The sequence below is a fragment of the Hakea prostrata genome, chromosome 3 (genome assembly GCF_041222555.1).
Source record: "Hakea prostrata isolate BN-2017 chromosome 3, UWA_Hpros_2, whole genome shotgun sequence".
NCBI lineage: Eukaryota > Viridiplantae > Streptophyta > Magnoliopsida > Proteales > Proteaceae > Hakea > Hakea prostrata.
In genome coordinates, this window is record NC_142602.1 from 22,645,051 (window position 1) to 22,660,217 (window position 15,167).

Sequence of the window (15,167 nt, forward strand, 5' to 3'; positions counted from 1 at the left end):
GTACAAACTCAGTTTCAGCCATGGAATTCCTCCAATTCATGAAGGGCAGTATCCTTCACGGATATCACCTCAGCAAGCTCTTTGCTTTCCCATCACCGATCTCTAACAGACATTTCATCGAAAACTTGCGTAGCGTCAACGAACTAGGACATAAGGATCAGATACGAACCCAGTTTTTGTGATGCAGCCAGCAGCCTTCAGCCTTGGACTTCCCTCAATTCCATAAACATGAACAAGTGCTCGACGGTGCAGGCCAACATAAAAAACGAGTGCTTAACGCTGCAGGACGAAACGCCAAGGCAAAAAAAAAAGACAAGAACGCCGTTGCCGGGGATCGAACCCGGGTCACCCGCGTGACAGGCGGGAATACTTACCACTATACTACAACGACCTCGGATGTTTCAAGGAACACAAAAAAGTAAGAATTATACTGATAAACCAGGACGTACCCCTTAGGCTTGATCCATAGCGTACACACTTATTCTAAGAGCATGTCGAGTTGACTGTACGAAGGTACTGGGGGGTTAGAGGATCTGAATTAGTTATTCAAATTTATGGGAAAAGAATTTTCAGGTTTTATGATAAGTGAATGTAAGTGAAAAAAAATTTGTGATGGGAGACTGTTCTTGTAAAATACTTACAATTTGTAATTAGCTGAATCTGAATTCATTAAAATTTCCCAAGTCGTGTGTATATGTTGAGTTTATTTGAGAGGAAGAGTTCCCACTGGCATTATTCAATAATCCATCTAGAGGGACATATGAGAGTTCGATCATTTATGTATGATTCCTCGTCCACTGAACTTTTCAATACAAAGGGTTTCGAGGAGAAAAAACCGTTCTTGGCCCCTAGCTGACCTAGGAAGAATCTTGTCTTAGATAAGGTAAGTTTATCATGTTTATCTTTCATGTTCTTCCTTCTACGATAAGAAGACATAGAAAAGTTCAGTAAAATGGTGTGTTTGTTTTCCTTAACCTCAAACTAACGTTTTCAAATTGTTTCTTTTTTGGTGTAAACTTGTGTGCCTTCAATGAGCAGACAAAGCGGAGCCCTGAATTAGAATGTCGAAGTTAAAATTTTCCCAATCAGTATGTTTAGATCATGAGAACTGTTGCATTTTGGATTTTATAGGTTTTTTTATTTGTTTCTTAAACAAGATCTTTTTTTTATCCCTAGACCATTTTCATTTGTTTACTGCTCTTCGAAGTTGCATGGTGAAGAACCAAATACGATGAATGCAATTTTTTAGTCATCTTGGATGTTAATTGAATCTTTTTAATGCTTCAGGCTTCATATTTAGGTAGTTCAATGGATACCAGAGGTGTTGGTTTGAAGCAGTCAGTCCAAATTTTCTTGGAAATGTTGAGAACTGTTTGGTGGAAGATATCTATGTACATTTCCCTATTCTTTTCCTTAACGTTTTCTTCAATTGTCATCCAAGGGTTTTTATTAGTATCCATTTTGGTGTTTTTTTGCAGCTATACGTACATTGGCATGTGAAGGTGCTAAGCTTAACCTCTTTGATAAAAGAATTGGCTTTGTATTGCTAAACACCTTGTATAGTTGTTTAGAGTCTTTAGACCTAGGATTAAGTCTAGCATTTTAAGTTTCGTGTTTTACTCCTACTGTATCGGGCTTCAAGAATTGAGGCTTTGCAGTTACTCGACTTGTATTTTCAAGTAAACACACATTATCTTCTCATTTACGATCAATTGTTTTCATGTTTGGTTGTTACTTTTTAGATTTATGCCTTCAAAAAGATCTGAAGCCTTAATCTCAATTTTCAGTCAAATGTATTGTTGTTTCTCCTAATCTGCTCAGAAATCCAACCAATCCAACCATTAGTCTACTCTTGTTGGTTCCTCCTCCTGGTCTATAGTTAGTTTCTAGGAGTATCCAGTTGAGGGTTGTTTGTTCACCAGTTTCTGATAAGAATTGCATCACAACTGGTGACTATACTATTTGTGGTGGTAGTCTAACATATGCATGAATGAGGGAAGGCAAATTCTGTAAAATTTATAACTCATTGTCAGCAAAATTTCATGAGAATTCTTGGAATGGAGAAGGAATGTTGATCTAATGTATGGTGTAACTTTGTTCTTGAGCTCTCACATGGGGGATTCTTCTTCTTGTTCTTCAACTCTCATATGGGGGATTCTTTTACGATACCAATAAAAACTCTTATGTGGGGATTGCTTAATTCTGTTTGTAAATTATATTTTAATTTCTGTGTCTTTATTAGAGTTTGACATCAGAAAAACTTTTTTGAAGTCAAAGTTTCTGTGTTAAATGCATACTTACATCCTAAGATTTCACACGTTAATTGATCTAATCAGACAACATATATTCAGTCATATATTATCTATGTGATGTTACTTTTGTCTGTCGTCAAATGCTTGAATTTTAATTAACAAATACCTTGTCACCCTAAAACTTTCAAGAACAATTGAACTCTAACATTCAGGGTGAAGTAATAATTAGATTGAGTCTTATTGGGACCAACTGAATTGGGGAATTGTTTCAGATAGGATTAATGTCCACTCTCAGGCAGGTCTTATTGAGGTAGGGATTTTAGCAGTTTAATTAGATTGAGTCATCTCTTGATCTCTTATTCATTTTGAAGTTGGAAAGCTGATTGTCCATACACATTCCAATTCCTTTCATTTTGAACAATATGCATACTTGAATATGTTTATTGCTACGTGTTATGTTGATAGTGAATGTGATACTTCAATGGATGTGTAGGCATGCTTTAGAGAACTTTCAAATGGGGTGCTGGATTCTCACCTGGTGCCAGAAAGAAGAAGGCTCTTTCCCCCAGCTGAAGCTACTCTGCTGGATTGGGCCATCAACCTGATGTTGAGTATTCAAGTTTGAAGCAAAGTAATGAAAGAGTAGAACCATATAGGTGTAATCCCAGGAAAGATCAGATTGCAAAGGGAAATGATAAAGGAAGTAGGTTCAAAACCATGCATGCATGGTTTAAATCATCACACTAAAACAATATCAGAGAGTAACCAAATCATATTCTCTTCTTTTTTTTATTTTTCTATTTTTCTATTTTTTGGTGTGTTGTTTGTCTCACTTGGTATTAAGTACTGTATTATATTGGGTCATTCAATATGTAGCAATACTACAGATATGTGTGTGAAACGTTTTGTGAGGACAATTGAGAAAAAAGAGAAGTCCTAATGCATTTTGATCAGAACTTGTAAGGAAACCAGTTGCCATTGGCAGCAGTTTTCCATTTATATTCACCTGCAAGGCTTCAAAATACAATGATCCATGAAGTAGTTCAGTTGCATTACGAGAGAAACTCCCACTGAAATATTGTAAAAATTTGAAAGCAATCCACAACATTTGCCTTAATTAATAGGATAAAATAAAATAAAAGGGAACCATTCCGTGCACATAACATAAGCATAAAAATATAAAGAATATAAATAGCATTAAAAAATAGATAAGCCTCTTCAAGAATTGTAACTGTCCCTGTCCACCATGATCCCTACCAAGCAACATGTGCAAATCAACAGGTGCAAACCAGACGGGTCGAGACCCATGGTTATGTGAACAAGTTCGGCAGAAATTGAACTCAATGCTGTTATCTTCCAAGTGAAACACACCCAAATTATAATATGCACTTATGTCCCCAACTTTGTGAAAGTAGTCATAGTCATCTGTGAAGTACACGGAATTCCCTCTAAATCCATCATAGTGAAGTGCTGAGAGAGAGAAGCCATTACTTGTGCCAATAAATAGCATTTGATCACCCAAGTCCTCAACCTTAACCCAATTTCGATGTTGGAAGTCTAACCTGAATATCCAGAACATGTCAATCATGGGAGGTAAAACACATCTCCGTCTTATAAGCATTAGCAACTCTCCACAAGATTCCACCAAATAAAGAGACCTCACATAAGGAGACTCCACTAGATCAATATCAATATCTACTTCTGGAGGAGCAATGTTACAACTTGTTTCCTTTACTTGAGGAAGTAATTCCAAGAGTATAAGATCATAGCTAAGCGTGATGGCATACAGTTTTCCTTCATAGACAATAAAGTCTTCAATTTTACGTCTTCTACGAGGAATCCACGCCCCATCCCCGGGCCTACAGAAGTTTAAACGACAGGTAAAAGAAAGAGTTACGACCAAACAATCATCCATTGATGCAACCTTGTTTTCATCCAAAGTAGAATTATTGTTAGTAGCAGCAGCTGCTGACAGCAACATAGCCTTGCGAATGTAGTTTACCTGAAGCGTAGATTTTGGCGGAAGTTCAATGCGAACCCTAGTAAATGGATTGTAAAGAAACATGCATCCCTCCGTAGCACTCAACATAATCAACCATCCCCAATTAGACCCACAACACCGAGCACCCCGGACTTTAGGCATTTCTAACTTATAAACTTTATCATGGAAGGCATTGTAAAACCCTTCATGATCAGAATTAAATAAGGTACTGAAAATCCCATGATGACATTTGGATTCTGTGAAGGGAAGCATCAGCCACGGGAATTCAGGTTTAAGGAATTCAGGCTTAAAGATAAATTGACGCCATAATCTACAGACTGCACCGACACGATGAAACTCCACCAAGTCTAATTTGTTTAGTATTAGCATCAAGATATCATCCGGAAGTGCTGCAATCGTAGTCATATTAGGAATGGATCGATATGCCATGGAAGGAAGCAGATGGGATATCTATTATATAGAACACAAACAAACAGAGAAACTATCGAGGAGGAATGGTCCGGTTATCTGCCTCTGCCTTGTTCTGATGAGTTCCAAACCATCTCCTCCCCATTTATCTGTGTATAAATAAATCTCAAACGTAATCTTCTCGTTTCCGTTTCCAAGTAAAGTTCAACCCCCGATATATTCTCACATGATAAAGTTAGAATTTCATTTGAGAGACTTTTTCAACAATCAAATTAGATATATATTAACAGTATTTGAAACAATTTCCAAGATTCCACTCTCTTAATCCTTCATACATGGTCACGTGCATTTGCACATGTGTAAGTTTGCTAGTATATATATATATAATAGAGAGACTTTTTCAACATGATAAAGTTTGAATTTCATTTGAGAGACATTTTCAACAATCAAATTAAATATATATTAACAGTATTTGAAACAATTTCCAAGATTCCACTCTCTTAATCCTTCATACATGGTCACGTGCATTTGCACATGTGTAAGTTTGCTAGTATATATATATTTATAAATATATATTTAGTTTTTTTTTTTTATAATATTTGAGGTTCATCCGAGCCAACTTGCGCGCACCACGAACTGTTCTGTAATGCACGTTTATGACTCTGTATATTAGACTCCTCCCAACCCTTCTCAACCTACCCACCACACCATCTTGGGGCCTCTCTCCTTGCCCCTCCTATCTAGCAACCTTGAGTTGGTCTTCCCCTCTGCCTAATTCCCACCCTTTTTGGTGGATGGACAATCCTTTGTCTTTTGCCCAACCAGAGCTCTTGACGAAGAAGTCTCCCTTTGGAGTTGTTACATTGTAAGCCACTTCCTTGGCTCCCGCCCCTTTTCCCCATCTTCAAATCATCTCTTACCAAGTAATGGAAATCGTTCATGTTGTTTGACTCTTTCTTGTTCAATCATGGCTTCTTTCTCTTCAAATTTTCGGATGAAGCAAATAAGACTAAGGCCCTTTGAAGGAGGTCCCTAGATGGTGGGGAAGAAACCCATTTTTCTCCGACAATGGCATTGTGAGCTGCATCTTACCTATGACCATTTCTTCTCCCTCCCTCTCTAGGTCTCTTTCCTAGAGCTTCATCTCCATTATTGGTGCTCTAAGGGACTAAGTCTTGTTGGTTCTGCAATGGGCACTCTATTGTTATCAGTCACTAGAAACTTGTTGAAGGACCATCTATCCTATGCACACATTTGTGTTGAGATTTTAAATCAACCTCTCCCCCTTCAACCACTCTCGCGTATCTCCCTTCCCTCTTGACTCATCTTTGCCTCCTCCTTCTAACATGATTCACCCATATATGTGGCAAGGTTCACTCTCGACCACTCTCCCTTATCTCTCTCTCCTCTTGGCTTGTCTTCACCTCCTGCTCCTCCTTCTAAAGTGGTCCACCCGAGCCCCACAGCCAACCACTTCGCTTATCGCCCTCTCCTCTTGGCTTTGTAACCCACCTACCTCTTCTCCCTTATGCCTCCAACTGTAGCCTTCTTCCTAATCCCACAACTTCTAGGCTAGGCTTGCCATCCTTCGACTGGGCTTTCTTCTCTCTCCCACCCTTATTCATCTGGGCCAATTCCTCCTCCCCCTCCTCCACTCTCTCTTGGGCCTTTTGCTAGGCCTACCTATGCTTGGCTTCTCTCCTCTTCTATTGGCCCTCTTTTTGAACCTATGTATTGTCATCCTCTCCTCTTTTCTCCTGCCACTTCTTGGCCCACCTCTTGCCGAGCCCTTTGTCCCTCTAACCCTCTAGTTTCTAGATCAGCCCTTTGTTCCTCCTCCCCTCCCCCTCCTTTGGAGCCTATTCATCTCCACCTCAATGAATGCAGGTCCGGATCTGCAACCCATCGGGGGAGCACAGACGGCTTAACCACCACAAAAACATGTAGAGTCACCAATCCCCGTGGGCCCCACATGTTTTTGTGGTGGTTAAACTATCGGGGAGCACATAGTGTTTCCCGACGGGTTACAGATCCAAACTCAATGAATGCAAGTGACTAAGTGAGCATGGGGTTCTTCTGACATTGAGATCCCTTCCCCACATTTTTGGGAGCAAGAGAAGTATACAAGAAAAAGAAAAATAAGAAGAGAAAAAAAAATTAATTTGAGCCTTAGGTTTGTCTTGGCTTTTTGTTCTCGGTCTATGCTTGTATTTAGCTTTTCTTTAAGCCTTGTTGGCTTCCCTAGGGCCCTGGCCTTGTTTTCCTATTGTGCTCGATCTCCCCTCCCCTTCTCTCCTTTCCTTCCCTTTTCTCCTTTTGACTAATGAACTATTTATTCATTCAAAAAAAAAAAAAAAAACGATTATAGTCAATGGAAATCGGGATTGTAAATTAGTTGCAGAGTTCAGATAGAAATATTAGGTGTAGTCTATACAGATTTTAAAGATATGAAGAAAAAATGTTAGCTGCTTTGAAATCTTAGAATGGCTCAAATCTTTATTTATAGTCCGTGAAAAACATAAGTGCAAGTCACAGAGGCTTATTAGTCAATGTTTCTATATGTGTTAGGCCTTATGGGTGACCCGAAATGATATTGTGTTTCACAAGAGATCCTGGATCCCTAAGCGTGTAGCTGAATAGGCCCAAATGGCCACTGAAGAATTAATTCTTTGAAGCCCAAGATTGTTTCCTTACCAATATGGATCATACAACGAAGAGAGATGACATAATGTCCATTTCAAGCAAAGCTGGGCTGGGTTTTGTCATAAGGGATTGTATAGGTGTACCTACTCTGGGCTTCACAGTTTCAAGCTAAAAGACACCTAGCCCAAACACGGTCTGTTAGCAAAGTAACGGTTTAGGGCCTGTTTCGATTTGGTGCGGTTTGAGTTTGGGCTAATGGTTTATACTTGGGGCTGACTAACGATTTGGGCTAACAATTTATGATATGCAAGAAAAAGAACAAGAAGAAATAGTTGAGTATCATGCAACAAGAACCAAAATTCTATGAAAAACAAAATTGCTATTGATCAATTACCAATAAAAAACGAAAAGTCATTTTACATTATAAAAATTCTACCCACCTTATAAAATCAATAACTCTTTTTTTTTTTTTTTGGTACATAGACGGGTCAAAAGACCAAAAAAAAAACAGAAATAAGATTAGCTAGCTTGAAAATCAACACGGAGAATCTCCATCAAATCCGGAGGAGGCTTCCGAATAAAAGACCATGAATTTCCTGGATCCATAGAGAACCTAGACAACCAATCTGCAGCTTGATTATCATCTCTTCCCACATGACTGAAACAAACATGCCCTCTAGAAACGAATAGATGGTGAATTCCTTCAATTATCTTGCCATACTTTCCTCTCTCTTTATGACCTGGATCGAGCAAAGAGACTGCTTGCTGGGAATCAGACTCAACTTGGACTGGCCAAGCTCCCATATTTAATGCTAGTGACAAACCTTCTTGGATTGCCAATAATTCTGCTTCAAGAACTTCACAAAGGGAAATCCTTTTAGTGAACCCGCCTTTAAAATTACCATCCTTGTCTCTAATGAGTCCACCTAGTTGGGCAAATAATTGTCGACTATTAATAGCAGCATCAATATTACATTTAAACCAGTCCTTTTGGGGGGCTTCCATCCTATAGTGTATTTCATCCGCATGGGTATTTTAACCGAAGAACAACAACTTCTCCATGCATTTTGTATTCCATCAAAGTATTCTTCAATAAGAACTCGACCATTCCCAGGCCTCACAAAAGATTCATCATGAACATCTAATCAATAACTCCTATACTAAGGCTCTTTTTGGTCTCAATTCTCATTCTCTATTATGCCTATTTAAAAGAAATAAGTACAAGAATTCATTATTGGTCAATAATGAAAAATGGTTTGGTGAATTTTGTCAAAAATAAATTATTGAATGAAAAATAAGTTTGGTGTCAAAATAAAAAATTATTAAAGTTATAAAAGAGGGAAAAAGTATGATTTATAAAAAAAAAACATGTGTATTGACTATTTTACCCTCATCTTAACTATAAAATTTTAAGTAAACTTTTTTTGATAAGAAATTTTAAGTAAACTTGCGCATAAATGAAGAGAATGAAATTCTCACCATAATTCATAATTGACAAAAAGTTCGTTATGGATTTTGGAAGATTTTCTATTATTTTAAATAAAAATAAAACTGATAATAGATGCCAAACAACTTAAAATAAAATAAAAAAAACCTCATAATAGAGAATGAGAATTGATACCAAAAAGAGCTTAAGTAATAACTAGAAATTGCAAACTCATTTCTCAAGCTTCACCAGATAATCCTCCTGAAATAAATCTTCAAATTAATAACTCTTTTAAATTCCAACTTGTGCTATAATTGATTGTTTTGAAATTGTGTCCTTGAAGTTTGTGAGCATGTTGGTTTTTTCCCCTTCAAAATGAAATACGTCTCTTTTTTGAGTTGCAATTTAAATTGATGTGCAAAGAAATATCTATAGATTGGATAAATATTTACTTAATTTAAATAAACTTAATACATTTGATTGGGCATTCAAACAATATTTAATGTAAAACTATAAAACGGGTTGTAAAATAATTTATAACGGGTTGCAGTTTGGGTTCGGTTGGTGCGGGCTCTATCGCCTTCAGCCCAAATAAAACCCATTAAGGTTTAGTCCGAGCTGATTAGGGCTATGCCGGTGCAATTCGGTTTTAACGGTTCGGACTGCAAATTGACACCCCTAGTCCTACACATGCATAAACTCATAAATTGAGGAATGCCACTTCTACTTTGTTCTTAGGGAGATCAACTAAGTTGCTGACCACCTAACCCAAATGGCCAAATAGATTGCGAGTATGACTATTTAGCCTTTATCCATTCCTTAGTTACAGAGTCTTTGTTTATCTATTTCCTTGGCTTTGCAGCTCGAATAAGGAATCACCCTCCCCCCACCTCCCAGAAGAAGAAAAAAAACAAAAAAAAAAAGCATCATGACCCCACTCCACCGAAAAAAAACAAAAAAAGAAGAAGAAGCAGCCTGAACAAAATGGTCCTCTCACATTACACTCTCATCCAATTACTCCAGAAACTCACTGGAATCAATTTTTTTGTTGGGTAGAACTTAATGGAGTCATCTTATGGGTACTACATAAGAAACCCCCTCGTCCAGTTACTCCAAGAACATTATGGAATTAGGCAAGAAAAACAGCAGCAGAAGCACCAACTTGGTATTGAATCGCTCTTCCAACCCTATGTTTTGTGTTTGTTCCTTTTGATCGATCTGAGATTTTTAATCATATTCTACTGGTTTTGCTTTGTTGTTGGTTCTTCTTATTTAGGAATTGAAGAAGTCGCACTCTCTAACGATTGGCGAGAGGTTGTGCGTGGTGATCTTCCCTTTTGTGGTCTTAGTCGAAGTTGTAATATTCGCTGTAAGTAGTTGTTTTGATTGCCGGCCAGAGCAGAGAAGATACTGCTTACCAACCCCTGATGATATTGCCCAACTCGCCAAGAACACTCCATGTACGTTCTTCTCTGTCTTATTTCTTATCCAGGTTTTAGGTTATGCATTTGTTTGATTTCTATTCTCAATCTTTCTATTGGGTTTGATTTCTGAAATTGTTTATCTGCCAAAAGATTTCTGAAATTGTAATAGGTTTAGAAGTTCTTTCATCAATAGGTTGGAAGCAATTCCAATTCCAATTATTATATTTTTATAGGGATTTACGTTTTATTTTGGTGCAATAAAGACTCTTTAATGAGCACGCCTTAGAATGGCCTAATTATAAGCTCAATAGTTTAAAATCATAACCAATATAACAAAGGTGATCGGTTCTTCTTTTCTATTTCTTTTCTCTAGTTTTTTTATTTTATCCAAAAAAAAATTAGGATATTGTTATACATTTCCTCTCTGGATCTTTTGCTTTTTTTTTTTCTTCCCAGCTTTTTCTTTCTTTGTAATTTTTTGTTTACTTTGTGTTCTCATTTTTTTCCTATTCTTTTCTATTCTTTTGATCTTATCTAAATTTCGTCTTTTTGACCATTTGTTGATGAAAAAAAGGAAAAAAAATAAATTTAATGCTACTCCTTTTGCATATATGAATACAAGGTGGTAAAGTTAAAAAAAGTTGCAGAAGAGAGGCATGGGTATTGATTTCGAGTGAACTAAAATATATATATATATATATATATATATATATATATATATATATATATATATATATATATATATATATATATATATATATATTGATTTGGATTTTTAGTTTTATTTTAACCTTTACTGTTGGTGAATGAAATCAGTTTACTTATTCACCCACTTCACAATGGCTACTTATATGATATATGGTATTTGAAAATAACATATATCATAAAAGAAAGAAAAGAAAACCAAAACAAATTTCATTTATTTAGCATTGAAATTTAATGAGTACATGCTCACAAAATCCTAAACTCAGGAATAAATTTGATATTTATCGTTTAAATTAGAATCATAAGCCTTAACCTATTTACTTTTTCCTTTTTTTTTTTTTTTTCTTTGTTCAAAATCACAAGTCTTCATCACTTCTTTTGTTTCTTCGTTTTACAATCTCACCTAAGTCAAATCTATTTTTCCTCTTACAAACCTACCCTCCTAAATATCTTCTTCTTCTTCTTCTTTCCACGCCATTGATTGCCACCATCAAATTTGCAGTGGTGAAGTTTTCTTCTCTTGCTCAACTTTTAATGCTTGAATTCTTATCAAATAAATAAATAAAACTTAGGCAATCTATCTAAAAATAATTATTTTCATCAACAAACTTATAGACCAATCGCACCAGATTAAGAAATATTTAAAGAACTAAAAAAAGATACATTCTAAACCTCAATCCTTCAATAAGCCAAAGCCAGCCATTTGGCATGCAGTTTTCTTTTGATACCCACTCCCTAATTGTACAAAAAATTATAAAGTACACAAAAATTATGAACTAAAAAAATGGATCTCTTCATATTTTAGTTTTTTAATTTTTATTTGTATATGACTAATTAAGATGTAAATTCACCTTCTACATAGTCCTTGACCAAAGAAATTAGAGATGAGATGAATAGGGAGTGTTAAGGGAATAGAGTGGGTGTAAAATATTAATATCAAACAACTGATCAGGCTCATACAATTAGATATTTCTTTGCTTATTCTTCCTATGCACCGCTAGCCTAGCTAGGTTCCCATGCTCCCCTTTACATCTCTCTTTTGGGTTATTTAATTCATTTAAAAAGAATTTCTTACATATGAAAATTTTCAATTTCACTCTTTAGAACATGGAAGAAGAGCGAAAAATTCCCATTTTCAGCATATTATTGTTTTAAATTGATTTGAGAAAGATTTTCTCCAAAAAGGATTTGGGACTCTTGAATGAGAAATTTCTTTACCAACTTTCAAAGAAATATTTTATACTATTCATATATACTAAATTATCAAACTTGCTTTTCATTTTATAATCACTTATGGACAATTGTAGCAAAACATTTTTTAGTCAAAAATGGTTTTCAAAATTAATTTTTCAAAAGTAAAAATTGAAATGAAAATTGATCAAAAAATAAAATCTCAATCTTTCAACTGTAAAATAGAAATTTAATTTTTATTAAATATCAGAGATTGGTGCAAAAATTTAAATTTGATGTTTGAAATCAATCCAAATTTAAAATCAAAATTTCATTAAATCATTCCACTTCTGAAGAGTGAAGTCTAATTTGTTCGTCTGAGTTATCTTTGTAGTTACCATCAATGAAGTGGAAGCACTCTATGAGTTGTTCAAGCAGTTGAGTAATTCCATCATCGTCGATAATTTAATACACAAGGTACTTTCTTCTCAACAGAAGATTATATTTCTATTCCGATCTATTATGATCCACATGGATATGATTCTAAAGCTGATCCAGGCCAATTCTGGAAAGAAAAAGTATATCACGAATTTTCAAAAAGGGTTTTTAAAAAAATTAGAATCATCAAGAGGTCATGAGTTTAAAATCTCTTGAGAACAAGTCCTCTACTTAATATACAAAGCTGGGCCAGACACATTAGGTCATCCTGAAAAAAAATGTCACTATATTGAAATGCAAACTGTATTCATCATAAGCATACATGTGACAGGAAGAGCTTCAACTGGCATTATTCAAGACTTCAGCTGGAGAGAATCTTTTTCTAGATAGGGTAAGTTAGTGCCATTTCTTTCAAGTTCTTACTTCTACTTAAAAGGGTTCTGCTAATTATTCTTTCTTTTTTATGTCACAGGTTTTTCTAGATAGGGTAAGTTGTGCCGTTTCAAGTTCTTACTTCTACTTCATAGGGTTCTGCTAATTGTTCTTTCTTTTTGATGTGATAGGTTTTTGATCTTTTTGATGAAAAGAAAAATAATGTTATTGAATTTGATGAATTTGTCCATGCACTCAGCGTCTTCCATCCCTGTGCTCCACTGGAAGACAAAATAGACTGTAAGGGTTTCAAAAAAAAAAAAACCATGTTTTAGTTGGCTATACAGTCAAAATGCATTATGCCCATAACTTGTTTGTGTTATTTTATCGATTTCCTCAGTTGCATTCAGGATCTTTGATCTCAGACAAACAGGGTATATTGAAAGAGAAGAAGTAAGTCTCTTGCCTTTTACCCTTTGTTTTTAGGTTTTGGTTTTATAAGATGGAAACAGATTCTAACACAAATTATTGGTAATCTAATTGGGTTTTGCTCATATAACTTATGGTGCAAATGCTTGCATTATGCAGAAAGATCAGAATTTATTATTGCCTATTCTCCTGAAGCCCCTTGCTCTTGCATCAGATGTGCCACATGCACAGCATTGCCCCTTTTCTGTAGTTTTCCCTCTGTAGAGAAGGTCAGAAGTGCACAGGAGATAGCTTAGAATGTTGACTAGGTCCTCTAGCTTGATAGTAGATACTTGAACATGAGACTTCTGACTCTAACAAACCAATTCAGCAAAATCAGATTTAGCAGTAATTCTGTCCTCTATTTAGGAGGCAATAGTTTCTGATTTTTGGTCTGTTCTCTTCGAAAATTGCTTCAGTCCTGCCCATTAAATGTGTAGGACTGTCAAGCCAAATTTCGGATCGTCGGGTCCTAAATTTCGGTCGAGATTTCGATCGGGCGGTCGAAAATATTTTGCTTGACAGTGCAGACTGAAGCAAGGTCCGTTTTCTTCTCTCTGTTGAGAAAAGTATCATCTAAGCACTAGCTTCTTCCTGCAGGTTAAGCAGATGGTGGTTGCTGTTTTGTCAGAGTCTGGAGTGCATCTGCCAGATGAACTTGTAGAAACCATCATTGATCAGGCATGGGTTTGGAGAACTGGGTTTTTCAAAAAGGATATTCATTTGTTATTGCTTCATCTTCTGGAGGATCATTTCTTATCACACCCTCATTCTCTGTGCAGACTTTTGCAGATGCTGATGCTGATAGGGATGGTAAAATCAACAAGGAAGAATGGAAGGATTTTGTTACTCAACATCCAATTCTTCTGAAGAACATGACTCTTCCACATTTGAGGTAATATACTTTCTCAGATCTAGAGAGTGTAAAGGTACCAGAGATTTTGAACTTATCATAGCCTATGCTTGTGTATCATCTTTCAGAGATATCACCACGGCATTTCCAAGTTTTGTGTTCAATACTGAGATGGAGGACTGAATCGAATTTTTCTTGCCCAATAATATCAAGTAACCAGAGTTGTTCCTTCTCTTTCTGTAATCTTATCCTCCTTGAACTGAGAATTGTTCCTAGATCGAAATGTTTTCTCCAAGGATGTGAGGCCGAAGCAGCTCTGGGTTGATGAGGAAGAGAAGAAAGGGGGAAGCCATCGTCGTCTTCATCTTTTCTCCCAACCCACCACCACTCCTACTTCTCTGCAGCCGGCGAGATCAGAATATCGAAGCTATATTAGAAATAAAATTACACTCCTATACATCCTTCTGCAAATTTCTGAAGGAGTGTTATATTCGAATCTTCAAGAAATAGCTATCTGTTTCAAGACTTTTGCTTCAACGAGCTTTCTTCTTGTTTGAGAACATCAACTCAACAGTGGAAGAACTTCAATCCATTAAATTTTAACTCAATGGAATTTGCCGTAGGGCAGTTTTTCAGACTATTAATAACATCATTTCCCAATTAATGCTAGTTTTATATTCTTGGGTAGAAACCCTTATATATTAAAAGAACTAGGACAAACCTAAGAGAATCTTAAGAGAATTGGTCAAAAAGGATATCTATAGCTTTGATCAGTCCATTGGAAGACAAGAATTCATGTAACTAACCCTATTTAGTTGGGAGTCACGGGGCAAAGGTTTTTTCTTGTGGTTATTGTTGTATTCTTAGGGTAAAATTCCTAATGTATTGCACCTTGAAGATAGCATTTTGTGTCATTCTTACGCGCTGAAGTATTCTCCTTGTCATCACCACGAATCTAGATAGGAAACAAGTAATTGAAACCTTAATTATTTGAAGCGAAAGGAAT

At 36.0% G+C, this 15,167-nt stretch overlaps 2 protein-coding genes and 1 non-coding gene across 3 annotated transcripts; 1 reads left to right on the forward strand and 2 right to left on the reverse strand.

Annotated features, from left to right (window-relative positions):
- Positions 1-319: 319 nt before the first annotated feature.
- TRNAD-GUC (transfer RNA aspartic acid (anticodon GUC)) lies at positions 320-391 on the reverse strand. Its single transcript has one exon. It is a non-coding gene; the product is annotated as a tRNA-Asp (tRNA).
- Positions 392-3,470: 3,079 nt separating this feature from the next.
- LOC149021635 (putative F-box protein At4g22060) lies at positions 3,471-4,659 on the reverse strand. The gene is made up of 2 exons (XM_089147472.1): positions 3,624-4,659; positions 3,471-3,505 (listed from the first exon to the last, which is right to left on the reverse strand). Exons 1-2 carry the CDS (start codon positions 4,657-4,659, stop codon positions 3,471-3,473), a joined length of 1,071 nt encoding a protein of 356 aa, XP_089003598.1.
- A 5,035-nt stretch (positions 4,660-9,694) lies between these two features.
- LOC149021636 (calcineurin B-like protein 10) lies at positions 9,695-15,077 on the forward strand. Its single transcript, XM_089149857.1, has 10 exons — positions 9,695-9,896; positions 10,008-10,191; positions 12,425-12,507; positions 12,800-12,859; positions 12,941-12,955; positions 13,032-13,140; positions 13,241-13,293; positions 13,909-13,989; positions 14,091-14,203; positions 14,290-15,077. The coding sequence occupies exons 1-10, from the start codon at positions 9,855-9,857 to the stop codon at positions 14,342-14,344; spliced, it is 795 nt and encodes a 264-aa protein (XP_089005983.1). The 5' UTR covers positions 9,695-9,854; the 3' UTR covers positions 14,345-15,077.
- The last annotated feature ends 90 nt before the right edge of the window (positions 15,078-15,167 follow it).